This window comes from Zea mays, chromosome 1 (genome assembly GCF_902167145.1).
Source record: "Zea mays cultivar B73 chromosome 1, Zm-B73-REFERENCE-NAM-5.0, whole genome shotgun sequence".
In the NCBI taxonomy this organism is placed as follows: Eukaryota; Viridiplantae; Streptophyta; class Magnoliopsida; order Poales; family Poaceae; genus Zea; species Zea mays.
The window spans coordinates 71,599,077-71,613,016 of NC_050096.1; the positions used below are offsets into that span (position 1 = coordinate 71,599,077).

General features: G+C 44.0%; 1 protein-coding gene across 1 annotated transcript; it reads right to left on the reverse strand.

Annotated features, from left to right (window-relative positions):
* Positions 1–9,302: 9,302 nt before the first annotated feature.
* Positions 9,303–12,172, reverse strand: LOC100217250 (ATP-dependent protease La (LON) domain protein). Its single transcript, NM_001143605.2, has 2 exons — positions 11,948–12,172; positions 9,303–10,573 (listed from the first exon to the last, which is right to left on the reverse strand). The coding sequence occupies exon 2, from the start codon at positions 10,558–10,560 to the stop codon at positions 9,634–9,636; it is 927 nt and encodes a 308-aa protein (NP_001137077.1). The 5' UTR covers positions 10,561–10,573; positions 11,948–12,172; the 3' UTR covers positions 9,303–9,633.
* Positions 12,173–13,940: the final 1,768 nt, after the last annotated feature.

Below are 13,940 nucleotides of genomic sequence, written 5' to 3' on the forward strand. Positions count from 1 at the left end.
GTGTTTTTTCGTCAAAGACTCAAAAGCGGTACGTGTAAAATTTCATGCATCGTAAAGAATTGAACAATAAAAACAGGTATATTACATTCAGGATTACAAAATGTTGCAATATATCACATTTCAGAAGTTTTTACAATAATACTTAATCTTCTCTCAAGACGACTTCTGCAGCCTCGTTCAGGAGCCGATTGACAACTTCATCCATGATTGCTTCAGCCATCCTTTTAATTTCGTCGTCTCCTTTCGGGGGAGGTCCCGAAGACGCTTTAGTAGGATCTGAAGGAGGACAGGATACGGCTACATTGCTATTACAAATTGCGAACGAAGTTTAAAATTGAAAATTACAACACAATAAAACCATTAGTCGATACCTATTTGCCCTTCGGGCTCTGCGCTTTTTTCAGCAGCTTTAGCCACTTCTCTAGCATCGTGAATGCCCTTTTCACTTTTTCGAATAATTTCTCCAGCCATTTCTCGGCCAACATTATCCCAGATATCGGTGAAAAATTTCCCACCAATCATGCTAGCTTCGGCCGAAGGATCTCTTGCATCTTCGAAGGACAAAGCAGCTTCGGATTGCGCTAGAATCTTTACGTGTTCGCAGCCCTTTTTCTCTAAAATAGTGGCAATTCCTCTGGCACCCGAGAAAGCACATATATCTCCACGGCTATTTAAAATTTCCTCGAAGGCCTCAGCTTCGTGATCGATCCATTCGATGGGACCTTCAGGATTGCCTCTTGTAAAGTTTTCTTCGCTTGAGAATGCGCCGACTCTGGCGAAGCTAGCTTTTAACTTCTTAACGCACTCTATAGATTTGTTATAGCATCTCTTCTTGGACGAACGAAGCTATTCAACAGTTCCTTCTAAGTGATCTGCCCATTGGTCGCTGAGTTCTCGCTTTGTTTCTTCAAGTATGCGTTCTTCCTTGGCTCTGGCCAGTTGTTTCCGAAGATCTTCAATTTCGCGCTTCTGAGCTTCAGCTTGACCTTTAAAAGCAACTTCGTCTTCCTTTATTTTATTTATCAATGAGTGTAATATTTTATCTTTTTCGAGACCTTCGTTCCTCAGTTCAATTACTTCGGAACGAAGGTTGCCCAGGGCTATACCACACCCTTCGTCTTCAGCATCCTTCTGTGCCCTGAGGGCATTGCTAAGTATCAGGCCCTGCAAAGAGAAATATATGTGCGTCAATAGATTTAAACAAACGAAAAATTTTGGTCTCAACAAAAAATACAAAGATCCCATTTGTTGCACCTTTAAGCTATTATAGGCCAGGCTGTCGGCCAGATCGTTCTTCGACAGCACCGAGAGCCCGTCTTCTAATGTTGGGAATCCGAAGCTCTTGCTCATCTCCCGACAGACAGAAATCTCCTTGCTGTCAGGGAGACAATACAAAAAGTCTTCTTCTCCACTGCCATTGAATATTAACGCCCCCTTTGGATACTTCAGTTTTTGGGCGTAGCGCTGGGCCTCTTGCTCTTCTTTTTCTGATAATTTTTTCCCCGAAGCATGACGAACAATATAATAACGGACTTTGGAGGATGCTTCGGGGGCAATGACACCGATTTCTTCAACAAAAGTTGGCTCTGTTATTTTTTCTTCTTCAGTTTCCAAGGATTTTATCTTTGCGGGCTCTGAGGACCCAGCTTCGGCTTCAGTTTCTTGCTCTGGAGCTTTAGTATCAGAAATTTCAGTTGTTGCTTCAAGAATGGCAGCAGTCTTCTTCGGAGGTGTGCTTGAAGATTTAATTGTTTCCAGTACATCTAGCACATTAGCCATTCTCTTTCTTTTCGGAGTCACTGCTGGCACTTTTTGATTTTTTACTGTCTCAACATTTGCTGCAGGACTCAAAACTTCTGATGTTTTTTCTTCAGTTGGTTTTTTCACTTCTTCCATTTTTTCTGTGGATGGCGCTTCGGCCATCTCTTTGGTTTCTGGTAGCAAAATCTTCGATTCTTCCAATTCTATCCTCTTTGGCGCTTCGGCCATTTCTGCAACTTCTGGCAGCAAGGTTGGTTTGGTTGGCTTTTCAGCCTCGGTGGCCGAAGAAGTTTCTCCGGTAAACTCAGGCACCGAAGCTGGTTCAATATAGCGCGGCCGATGTGTGAGGACCTTTATCCTCTTTCTTTTCGGTTCTGGCTCGCTGGGAGCAATTGCAGCTTCTTCTTTCGCAGAGCTTGTGATTTTTCTTTTCTGCCCTCGAATAGGATAACGATAGTCAGGGTAGACAAACCCGATTGCATCAAATACCCGATTCAGCCTCTTCTTTTTTCGGCCTCCGAAGGCTGCTGACAGTGCAGTATCTTCGGCCTTCGAATAAGCCCCAAGCAGTTCATCACTTAAATTTTCAATACTTTTTAACCAGTCATCATCTGGCTCAACGAATTTATCTCTGAACTTAAAAGTGTACTTCAGCCTGATAAGTCCACCTTCGTCGGCCTCTTTTATGGTTTCTTGCGGCATTTCCCATTTCTCCGCGAGCGGCCATACCCTGAAGGCAATATGCTCTTGTACTAAATCTCTCGTTCCAATAAAAGAACAGATAACGCTGAAGGCTCTCCGGCATTCTTCGGCAGCTTCATTCATTTCAACCTTCGGCCTCCGAAGGCCGAAGCTTTGCCAAATAGGGCGCATAATTATACCTTTGATATTTTCTCGTGCTTTCAGATCATTTTTCACATAAAACCATTCTGTCATCCAGTCACCGGGCCATCTCTTCCGAAAGGTTGGCACGGGGCAGCTTGACCCGGACCGCGAAACGAAATTGTAGCAGCCAAAATTATTGTGATACTGTTCCTTACCCCAAGGTTTTGTTTCGTATGATAGTTCGTGTATATTGCAGAAACTTTTGGCATCAGGCTTCAGACCTTGGCTTCTCACGGCCCACACGAAGATATTCAGCCTTATGATTGCCTCGGGGGTAAGTTGGTGAAGATAGACTTCGAATATTTTCAGCACCTCTACGACGAAGCTGCTCAAGGGAAATCGCAGCCCAGCTTTCAAAAAGCTTCGGTACACTATGACTTCATTCTCTTCAGGGTGTGGACAAGTCTTCTCCCCTTCATCGGCCCTCACAACGGACAAATCCCGGAAATACCTTCCTCTCATGTTGACAAGATGATTCTCTTTGATAGTTGATTTACCATAAACTGAATGGCTTGGTCGCCAGGGACGATCTTCGGAGTCTTCACCACCGCTGTCCACATCATAACTGTCGCTGTCACCAGTATCCTCAGACAAACCTTCTAGAATCTCCTTGGTGATTTTTTCTGTGTTGGTCTTCGACATTGCTATAAGAAACCCCAGATTTTTCTCTTCATCGAGACTCAGTTTCATCTCGGTAACAGCCTTCTTATCTTCATACATCTTCGGAGACACTAAAAAACTGTTTTCAAAGCCGAAGCTTCAAAACTAAGAACTCAGCAAATCTTAGTGCACAAGAGCTAAAAATTGAGTGAGCGGGAGCAGATAGCCAGAGAGCGTGCCAAATGAGTTTGCGGTATGACCGTATTTATACGCCCAGTGCGTTGGAAATTGAAAGACCCCGTTTGTCAGTGAATGTTGCTATTCTAGCAAAGGGAAGGTGTTTTTCAGACCTTCGGCGTAAAGCCTTCGTCCACGTCGCAATCTAAATTTATTATTTTTAACAAATTAATATTGCGAGGGGCTACTGTTGGGGGCCTTCGGCTTCCGAAGGTCCTCAAAAACAGGATTTAACAGTATTTCTGGAGTATAATGTGTAAACAGGTATCTTCGGACTCAAGTCAGCATCACAGCAGACCAGAATAATACGAAGGTTTATACAGCGCCGAAGGTGTGAGCAGGAAAGCTTCGGCGTGGCAGCAAAAAGTGAAACCGACTTAAAGATGAAAAGGCTATTCAGATCTCGATAGATTACTATAGAATTATTATCAAATGTAAAGGGCATGAATGTAATTTTGTATGGGTTGTGTCCCATGCTTATAAATAGGTGAACAGTACCCCCGTACTGTTCACGCGGATTTGGCATTCGTTTTTTGCGTCACGCTTGTACTTTCATCTCCTTCAAGTTGAAGGTACATTTGTAATTAATCGTTATTTCTGTTTATACATGATAGTAATATATAATTGTTTATGTTGTCCTTTATATTCATTACAATTCATCCTTCGTCACTGAATAGTGAATTTATGAAGGTACGCCCTTCATAACCTTCGTCCGAAAACCATTATATTCTAAGGGGAATAATGCTTCGAAGGACGAATGACTTTACCGATTAATATTTTCTATGTTGCCTTGTTCTTGACTCATAGCATTTGAGAACAAGTCACCAACACGACACATTGTATGCAACCTTAGCACATTTGCATTGGCTTAAGCTTTAAATTTTCAGCTCAGTTGCCTGTTCTTATGTTGCCAATCCCAAAGTAGGGATGCTTCGCAACTTGTATGCAGTTAAAAAGAACCAAGTGACAGTAAGATCTTCGGCTTTCCAGTCTTGATAGTTTGAGTTTGAGTGCCTGCTAAACTATGCACCTCCATGCATTTCGGTTACATACTGAATCTTTCGGCGTGAAAGCTAGCTTTGCATGAACTTGCACCGCACTTTACGTTGATCTGAATTTATCATCTCCTGTTTCTATCAAGCAAACCTGTCGTCTACCTCAGCTCCCCATGTTCAGACTTCAGACTGATGAACTCAGTCCTCATATGCTATCCAAATTAAACTCAGACGCAATAATGGTGCTGCGATCAAACAAAACATGTCCCTGTCCATATCTTAAGCATCGAGACAACATGACGCTATTAAATTAGACCAGTGACAGTGACCGCGCGCCTCGCATTTTTCTTCCACTCCTCACAATCATCCATGCCACTGGAGCCTTAATTAGCAGCAAGGGAGCGAGCTTCCTGTCCACTTGAAACCCAGGAGGACCACATCGTCTATGAGAACCATACAAACAATTTCCATATATAATAGCCTCCATGTTGCGCTGGGCGAATGCGAGTTTGGCACACAATCAATAAGACCTCATCAGCTCTGTGTGAGCAACAAACTAAACTATTCGAGATTCTTGTGAGGGTGACGTAGCCGGGCAGGAATATACCCCCATCAAATCCCTTGTGCCTTCGCAATAAAAATGGAATTTGGTTTCTGAGCAGCAATCTTAATTTATATCCTGACGTTGGCGATGCGGACGTGCCCATTGTTTTATGTTTTGATAGTAGGGCGTATTCTGCAAGTACCTGGAAGAGGAAGGAGATAGTACTTCCTTCTTTTTGAAACAAACAAAGGGTAGTTAGTACTTTCCTTCCCTCATCGATTGATCTGGATTTTTTTTTTTGAAAAAAAACCCTGCAAATTGCACCACTTTGTCATTTGTGGTGTGGTTTAAGTGTGTGTAGTACAGCCCCTTGCAGCAAGTACAGAAGTTGAATCACAAGGAGCTTGTACTGATGAAACCAGCCAGAACAAAAATCAGAAGCACGTCCAGTGAAGAGGTCTATAAGTAAGGTAGACAGCTCACACAGATGGAGTTTAATATTTTCCTGTGCCATTATATATGTTTCTTGGAACAATTCAGCATGAGCAATGAGTCACACCACATCTTGTGGCAAGTAGCTGTCCTTAGAAAGCACTGCACGTATATTATTGACTGAAACACTATAGTTAATTGTGTTAGTCAATAATACTGTTGTGTAAATTGAATAGTTGTAAATGACCTTTGTGCATATAGTGAAATAAAAGGAAGAGAGAGTGTGGTCAGGGATGGAAACACCCGAATTATATGACAAATATTTTAACACAGATGCATGAAATTTGGGTTGTTTAGGCCTCAAGCACTCAAGCACCACTCTAGAATTTTTCTAAATTGCAACATGGTATTTAGGCCTGATTGGTTCTATATCTAAGATGTCAAAAATTGCCACGTATTTTGGGTTGTTTAGTTTGCTGCCTCATTTATCACACTTGCCTTAAGGTTAGCCGCCAAATTATGCGAAACTGTTTGCCACGTCTAAGAGAACATTGTCACACTTTTACAAGACATTGACGAGTGGGACCTACGCAGTAGGAGAAAAATCATGTCACGACTGTGGCTACAAACCAAATGTATGCCTAACTAGTCAAACTTGCCTAACCTTAGGCGTGGCAAGCTATAGCAAGTAAGACAGCAAACCAAACGACCTCTTAGAGCTAGGGCCTCCTTGAGCGGAAGCACATGACTACTCTCCGGCGGCGACGGATGGATGTGCACAACGCGAGCAACAGCGGTGAAAGGCACAGGAGGCGTCTGAAGCACCATGGCGTAGGCAGCAGAGTGGAAGGAGTGATGGCAATGGATTGCTCCAATTGGCCCTACAACTGTTACTACCCACATTGGTAACCTCTTGCCAACTATGTCCACTTGGATGAAGGTACTTAGAAACAAGCATTGTATCCACATATAGGCATAATATAGAAATGGTTAGACTCAAAGCATCCAAACATGTCACATGCATATCGAATTCATTTAAAACATACACTCCATACTTGGAAAATATTCAAACTGCTTATGACAATTTCCAACATATCAATGGAGTAGGCTCCTTAGGGCTAGTTTGGAAACTCAAATCCCCTTAAGATCCCTTTCATTTCCAGGATACTGATACCAAGATGTGTCATTTTAATAAGATGTTTAGTTATTTATTGGAGGTTTTCTCTCCCTTGGTTTCCTTCCCTTCTTCTAAACTAGCCCTTAGAGTGTATTCCATCCCTTTGTTTGTCATCTTTTTTCATGTTCATATTTCTGAGCCAATCTCCCCTCTATCAGCTCCATTGATCAATTCAAGTGCATTGTTAAATTTAACAAAAACTTCTGTATCAATTCAAGTCCATTATTGTGAATCAAATTTTGTTTTGATGGATTTTTATATTTGTGCATTTGTAGGTTGTTCTATGTGTTGGTGCTCTGAGGATATCCTACCGACGCCCCAAGGAACTCCTTTGTAAAGTTTGAGATCAATAGAATTTGATTTGAGTCAGTTTCAATCATTGGATCAATTTTTTCAAGGCGCGGTTTGTTAATATCAGACGGTCGCTATGAATTTGGATGATATGCTATGAAGGCCTTTAAGTTTTAAGTTGATTTTTGGGTGAACATCTTTCCTATGGTGTTGTGAATCTATGGTTCAAATGTCATGATTTATGTACAACATTTGATAGGGTTTTTGAGATTTTCTCCCAAAACTGCTCATGATGCTTATAGGCCGTTTGGATCTATTTATTTTGGAGGAATTAAAATTTACTTAATGAAGTAATCTATTTTGCTTGGAATTTGATATTACACCGCTTTTCAAAGTTTAGATATTTATCTCTAATTCATGAGGGGTGGGTGATAGAAAATGATTTTGTATATGAGTGAAATATGTTTATACTCTGCAACTTATAAAATGTTTTTCGGCTCACTATAGAAAAAATGTAACACATTAATATCTCCCACATAATATTACTAGTAATAGTATACAAATATATTTCCCACATATTGTATTAGCTTAATGGATCTTTACCTAAATTACTATTATTAGAATGGAATTCAATTCCAAAGATATAAACGGTGCGTTAGCTGATCTATGGTTCAAATGTGAATCTATGCTTCGAATGTGAAGTTGATATAGTGTTGTCAAATCTATGGTTCAAATGTGATGTTGACGCGATTTCACATCGAGGATAGCTTTTTAGGGGACCGGATTCTGTATAAAAGCCGAATGAGGATAGCTGACTTTGATTTTGTGGCTAATATACTGCCAAGTGTATATACCTTTTAAAATATATTGTTGATGAATCTGGCCAGACTTAAAACGCAGCTACATGACCATTTCATAGTCCGCTCCTTCTTAATTCTTCTCGTATTGACATTTATTTGGTTAACGAGCTGCATGACAGCTTAAATCTCAAACCCACGTGACAGATCCAATTCAAGCTAGGCAACAGTTGCTTGAGAGGGGAATCCGGACAAATGGATTGATCAAGATCATTAAGGCTTTGTTCGTTTACGTAGGATTGCACCCGGAATCGTTCCAGCTAATCAAAGTTTATATAAATTAGAGAAACGATCCGGTTAGGAATCGTTTCGGCCCACCAATCCGGCACAAACGAACAAGCCCTAAGGGTCCGTTCGGTTAGTTTGGAATACATCTGAAACTGTTCCGGCTTATCAAAAACTATATAAATTAGTGAATAGTTTCGACAGGGAATTATTTCGGCCCGTCGTTCCGAAAGAAGCGAACGGGCCCTAAGTGCATCGTCTAGCCTTCATCTGTGAAATGTGTGGAACGAAACTGAACGTACTTCCTGATTTATGGCACTGTTAACACTCACTGTCTTCTCTGCTTCCAATGATCTCTGAATGAAGGAAGCTCTCTTCCACTGAAGCCTTCCTCAATTTCTGTCTGGGGCGGAAACAACAAATAGTCACAGTGAGCATATACTATGCCTTAACCCCCATTTCCGAAGCAGTGTAAGAGCAGGGTGCTTCTGCTCTATTCAGGCTTTGGTTTCATACAGTATATAGTGCATGGTTGTACTGATTTTTTCACTTGCTGCGTAGTTGCCTAATCAGAAAGGGCAAGACCAAAGCTTCCTTGCTGCTACGTACTACGTTCTTGAGGAAATGTCAGGATCATTTCATTATTCTTGCATTGGTCTGTGTTCATCTGTTTTCGGACTGCACCAGCTGATGTATTCGTTTATTGTAAAGCAATGGACAGCAGGCTTAAGTTCGTTCGTGCCTGCAGAAAGATGCTCTCGTTTCATACTTTCATTCAATGGCTTTTGCTTGGCGCTAATTTCGTTCCATTTGGAAGAGAGAGAGAGAAGAAGAAGAAAAAAACATGGCCATAATTTCCTTTTTCAATTGATCAGAGCAGCTGAGTCATTATATGATATGACGACACCTTTTACAACGTTCCTCCGGCAAATTGTGAATCTCGTAGACCCACACCACTACTGGTTGTTGGCGCAAGCCACGCCGCGCCGCGCCCAGGTTTTCTAGTTGCATCTGAAGCCCTTGCAGAATCAGCAGTGCTTGCCATGTAAATAAAATGTAAAATCTCGTGTTTCTTCCAGTTCCAGGCATAGGGTGTGGTAATCTAAGCCTTTGAGTTGATTGCTATAAAAATTTTTTTTGAAAGGAAGCGTTGATTGCTATAAAAATGTTATGCGCTTTTATGTTAAACTTTGGAGTCTGCGTATACTGATAATGCTGAGGTTGTTGGGAGTGCCTCCAGCAGTGCTGTATCAGCCCAATGTAAACTCTGAAACATACATCTAGAAATAGCATATATACACACGAATGAGTACATCAGTTTATTAGAAATAGCAGCAGAAGTGGCAGCACAGAAAGGCCATGCAAGAATGTACAGGCAGCAGCAGGAGCTGGTCGTAGCTGAAGCAATACCAACAGCAAGCATATAGTCTGGTTGCTTATTGCCCTTCTTATTATTTTTTTAGAGCTTTAGATCATCGTCCCAATCTTTTCCAGGAAACACCAAGGACTAAACCAACATACAAAAACAGACCAACTCACTAATCAAACCCTTAGGTATTAACAGACGGTCAGACCTCACCAGGGAACTTGTACAGTTCTTCTACCCTTGAAAATGTACAGGTCCGCGATCTACTTCTCGTTGCAGGACGAGTGCTGGAACGCGTCCTTGATCGCCGCCAAGGCCGCCAGGTACTTGCTCCTGCGCTCCAGGTACTCCCCCTCCCGCGCCAGCCGCTGCGCGGCGTCGTCCATCCGCAGCAGCGCCTGCTGCTCCCGGCGGTCGTCGACGAACAGGCGCGCGACGAGGAACGAGAGCGAGGCGGCGGTGTGCAGCCGCCGGTCGCCCTGGCGGTACGGCAGCGGCGGCGGCGGCTTCTGGCCCAGCTTGTCCGCGAGCGCGGCCACGTTCCCGAGGTGCCGCTCCACCTGCTGCATCAGGTCGTGGTGGTGGTGGTGGTGGCTGTGGTCACGGTCCCGAAAGACCTGGACCCGTGCGACCGCGTAGGGCTTCGTCCTGACGGTCTCGACGACCCGGAACCGGTCCCTGCCCACGCAGGTGAGGAAGAAGCGGCCGTCGGTGAGCCTCTCGCACTCCACGACGTGCACGACGCACCCCACGTCCGCTACCCCCCCGCGGCAGACGACCCCGAAGCTGAGGCCCTGCTGCAGCAGGGTGTGCGCCATGATGCGGCTCCGGAACTCGAACGCGTGCAGCTGCAGCGTGGCGCCGGGGAAGACGACCGACGGGTGCGTCACGACGGGGAGCTCGGTGGTCTGGTGGTCTTCCGGTTCCGGGGTCTGATGAACAGCCTCGTCGTCCGTGAAGCCGTGTAGGCCTAGGCCGTCCCTGCACCTCATCAACGTCGACGTCGTGCTCCTCTTGCGGACGACATGCGGCGGCGGCGGCGGCTTCGTGGCAATGGCAACTCTTGTCTGCGGGTCGGGCCTTGGAGGAAGCTTTGGGTGGTGCGGAGGCGAGTGCCACTGGCTGAAGCTGTGGTGGCTGCTTGGCCGCCTCGCGAAATTGGATGGGAGGTGCGGGGTCTTGAGGGCCATATCAACTCTGCCTCTGCGCAGAACAAAACAAGAGAGATGCATACGGCGTATAAGAGTTTAGTGAAAGAGTTAGTGACACTGTGACAGAGAGGAAAGATTAAAGGGCGGTTATATTATGGCCTCTAATGAAGCGGCTGCATGATAGGTCATGTTAGTTACTCTCTCCGTCTACATGATTTAGTCGTTTTAGATTTATTCTAAATCAAACTATTTGAACAACAATATATATCTCTCCGTCTACATGATTTAGTCGTTTTAGATTTATTCTAAGTCACACTATTTGAACAACAATATATATATATATATATATATATATATATATATATATAAGATTAAAATATTTTAAACTATAATAATTATGTATTATAATAGTTCGAGTCATGATAAATCTAGTACCTTTACTTTTGTGTTATGTTTGTATTATAAAATCTTATGAAATATTCGGTGTAACTGGTCGAAGTTAATAGTGATTAATTTAGAACAAATCTAAAGGACTAATTCTTGTGGACGGAGAGAGTAACTAGCAAACAAATTATTATTTAGGTTGAACCGGCTAATAAACTAATTGCTAATTATGAGGTGACTAACAATTAGCTAGGTATTAGCTGAGTGTGTTTGGAAGATCTAATTTAAACAGCTATCTAGGTTCCAAAGAGGGCCTAAAAAAATGGGAAAAGGCCATGAAATGTCTATCCACATATGATTGCAGAAGGTTTGTTTGAGATGGAAAGTTTGTAGAGTTGTTGGGAAGCCTGTCTGTACTTAGAGCATCTCCAACAATGCCTTAAACTAGTGCCTCAAATTGAAATATAGGGCTCTACACAGGAAAAATCACTCCAACAGTGCCTCAATTCAACAAATTTTGTCAAAAAACTATAGGGCACCCTCTCAAGTGCCTCAAATATACTACACCGTAGTGAGCTGCCCTATAATGTAGATTTGGGGCTTTACTGTTGGAGCGGGGTGTTTTATTGGTGCCCTAAATTCTATACAATTTACTTATTTTTAAATTATAAGGCATTTTTATAGGTCACGTTGTTGGAGATGCTCTTATGTGTAAGAACCCTTGGTGTTGAGAGAAAAAGAAGGAAGGAAAAAAAAAAAGATAAGTGTCTGGTGTGCTTATCATCCTAAAAAAATAAATAAAAATCGATGGAAACTGCCGCTAGTACTCCTCGTAACTCCGGGTATGCCGGATGTGCGGCGACAGAAAGGACTCTGGAAAACTAGGCGCGCGGATGGCGGGTCTTTGAGACGTGGCTTAGTTACGTTGTCGAACAGAGAGGTTTGCCGGGGACATGGCAGAAGGCCAGAAGCACGCAGGCGACAGGAAAGGACTAACGCGGTGGTGTGGGGAAGATGTGGTAGGGGTTGCTGGTGTTGTTACCTTGGCGGTGGTCGGCGGACGAACGGCGACGATCGAGGTCGGTTGCCGCCGGGTTCGCAGCAGGCAGAAACGGCGGAAGGGATGGGAGAAGGGAGACGGCGAAAGGGGGCAGTAGTGGGAGAGAGCAGGGAAGGGGGTGGAGGTGGGCGGAGAAAGAGGAGGTAGTAGGCGAGTGGATAAGAGCAGAGGAGGATCCGACCCCTATGATAATAATAATAATCTATAGTACTAGTAGATAGATAGAGGCTCGCACTTTTATACATCCCAAATGCTAGTAAATTCTCCAATCGCAAGCAAAGTACGGAGGGGGCAGCAGCTGGCGGTGGTCCCCACCGTAGTAGGATAGGATTGGATGGGTTATCTTATCTCTGCTTGTCGCCTAGCGTAGCGGCAGTGACAAAACGTCGGCGAAAACTAAAACAGGGTGCCACGCCCACCTGGGCCACCTCTCTCTCTCTCTTGGCGCGCCGGCCGGCCGGCCTGGCGTGGTCCGTGGTGGCGTTTGGAACACCTGTCTGTCCGTTCGGTTCAGATAAAAACTGGCAGTTTAAACTGCTATAGTTATAATTTATAGAGATGAACCAATTTGTTCGCCCTAAGATCCTTTGTTCGTTGCTTCAAATGGTCGATCACTTCTTTTATTCGCAGCGGGATTCCGTTTTCCAGACAGCGATCTTCTATCACAGACACGACGACTCCAACTATCTATCGCTCACCGCTTTTTTGCCCCCCACTCCTTCTCACTTATTAAAGCGTCTGCAAAAAACATATATACTTTTTTTATTGTCTCTCACTTACATACAAGTATCTGTTTATGTACAACTATGCACACACTCACATCACAACGCATACCAACCCACCTCTACCGTACACAAGCGGACCTACAAGTAGATGCATGTAGTGGCGAGCTATGACGCTCGCCGCAGCTGAGATCTGGTCGAACCCTCCTTATCTTTTACAATTTGTTAGAAAAAATGTACTTTATAAACATATGCACACAGCTATTTGAGCGGTTGACCTGCTCGTGACGATACATCTCCTCGGACTCCTCTTGTCAATCTATGGTGGCGTGCAGGCCTCGGGCGAGCCGGTGATGTGTCCGCCGTAAAAAGGGGGGCCTCGGGCGAGACGGAAGTCTCTCGAGGTCGGCTGCCCTTGGCCGAGGCTAGGCTCGGGGTGAAGCGTGATCGAGTCACTCGTGTGGACTGATCCCTGACTTAATCGTACCCATCAGGCCTTTGCAGCTTTATGCTGATGGGGGTTACCAGCTGAGAATTAGGCGTCTTGAGGGTACCCCTAATTATGGTCCCCGACAAATGTGCATGAACTCACCAAAGGTGGGAGTTCACGTGAAGTGTAAGGCTTACCAAAGAGGATGGTTAGAGCTGAGCATTGCTTTTAAAGTTGGTCAAAATTTTATTAGCAATTAGTAAGTATAAGTAAATACCAAACCCAATTAAGTAGTAGAACAAAAGTAACAACATCACCTGCGATGCAATGCATATGACAAATTGAATTTAGTTCCATAAATTAATCATCAGAGAGTCCTGAGCTGCTCATGACCGTGAGCTCGGCTAGTATACCAGTTTTACACTCTGCAGAGGTGGTACCCTTTACCCACAAGTCATGTTACCCATCTGCCAAGGGATCGCGACTTCCCATACACCTCTACCGAGGAGGCGAGGCAGGGTAACACTACGAGGCCTTTACAAAGTTCCACTAGCTTCAGAAAACCCGCTACAGTTTATGGGAAGCTCCAATGCAGGGTTCTTGCCTGACCGCCATCGCAGCAAAATCAACCAAGGACCTCCCTACACTGACCACTCCCCTACTGCCCTTGCCCCTTTCGGGTAAGGTAGTCCTCCACTAGCTTTCCTAATTAATCAGCCAAGGGCGTCCATAAACCCTTGTGGTGGCACGTGTTTCTCAAGTTAAGCTCTATGTTCCAATTAACATTAATGATCTTGACATGAACAGTAAATAACAACAGCTA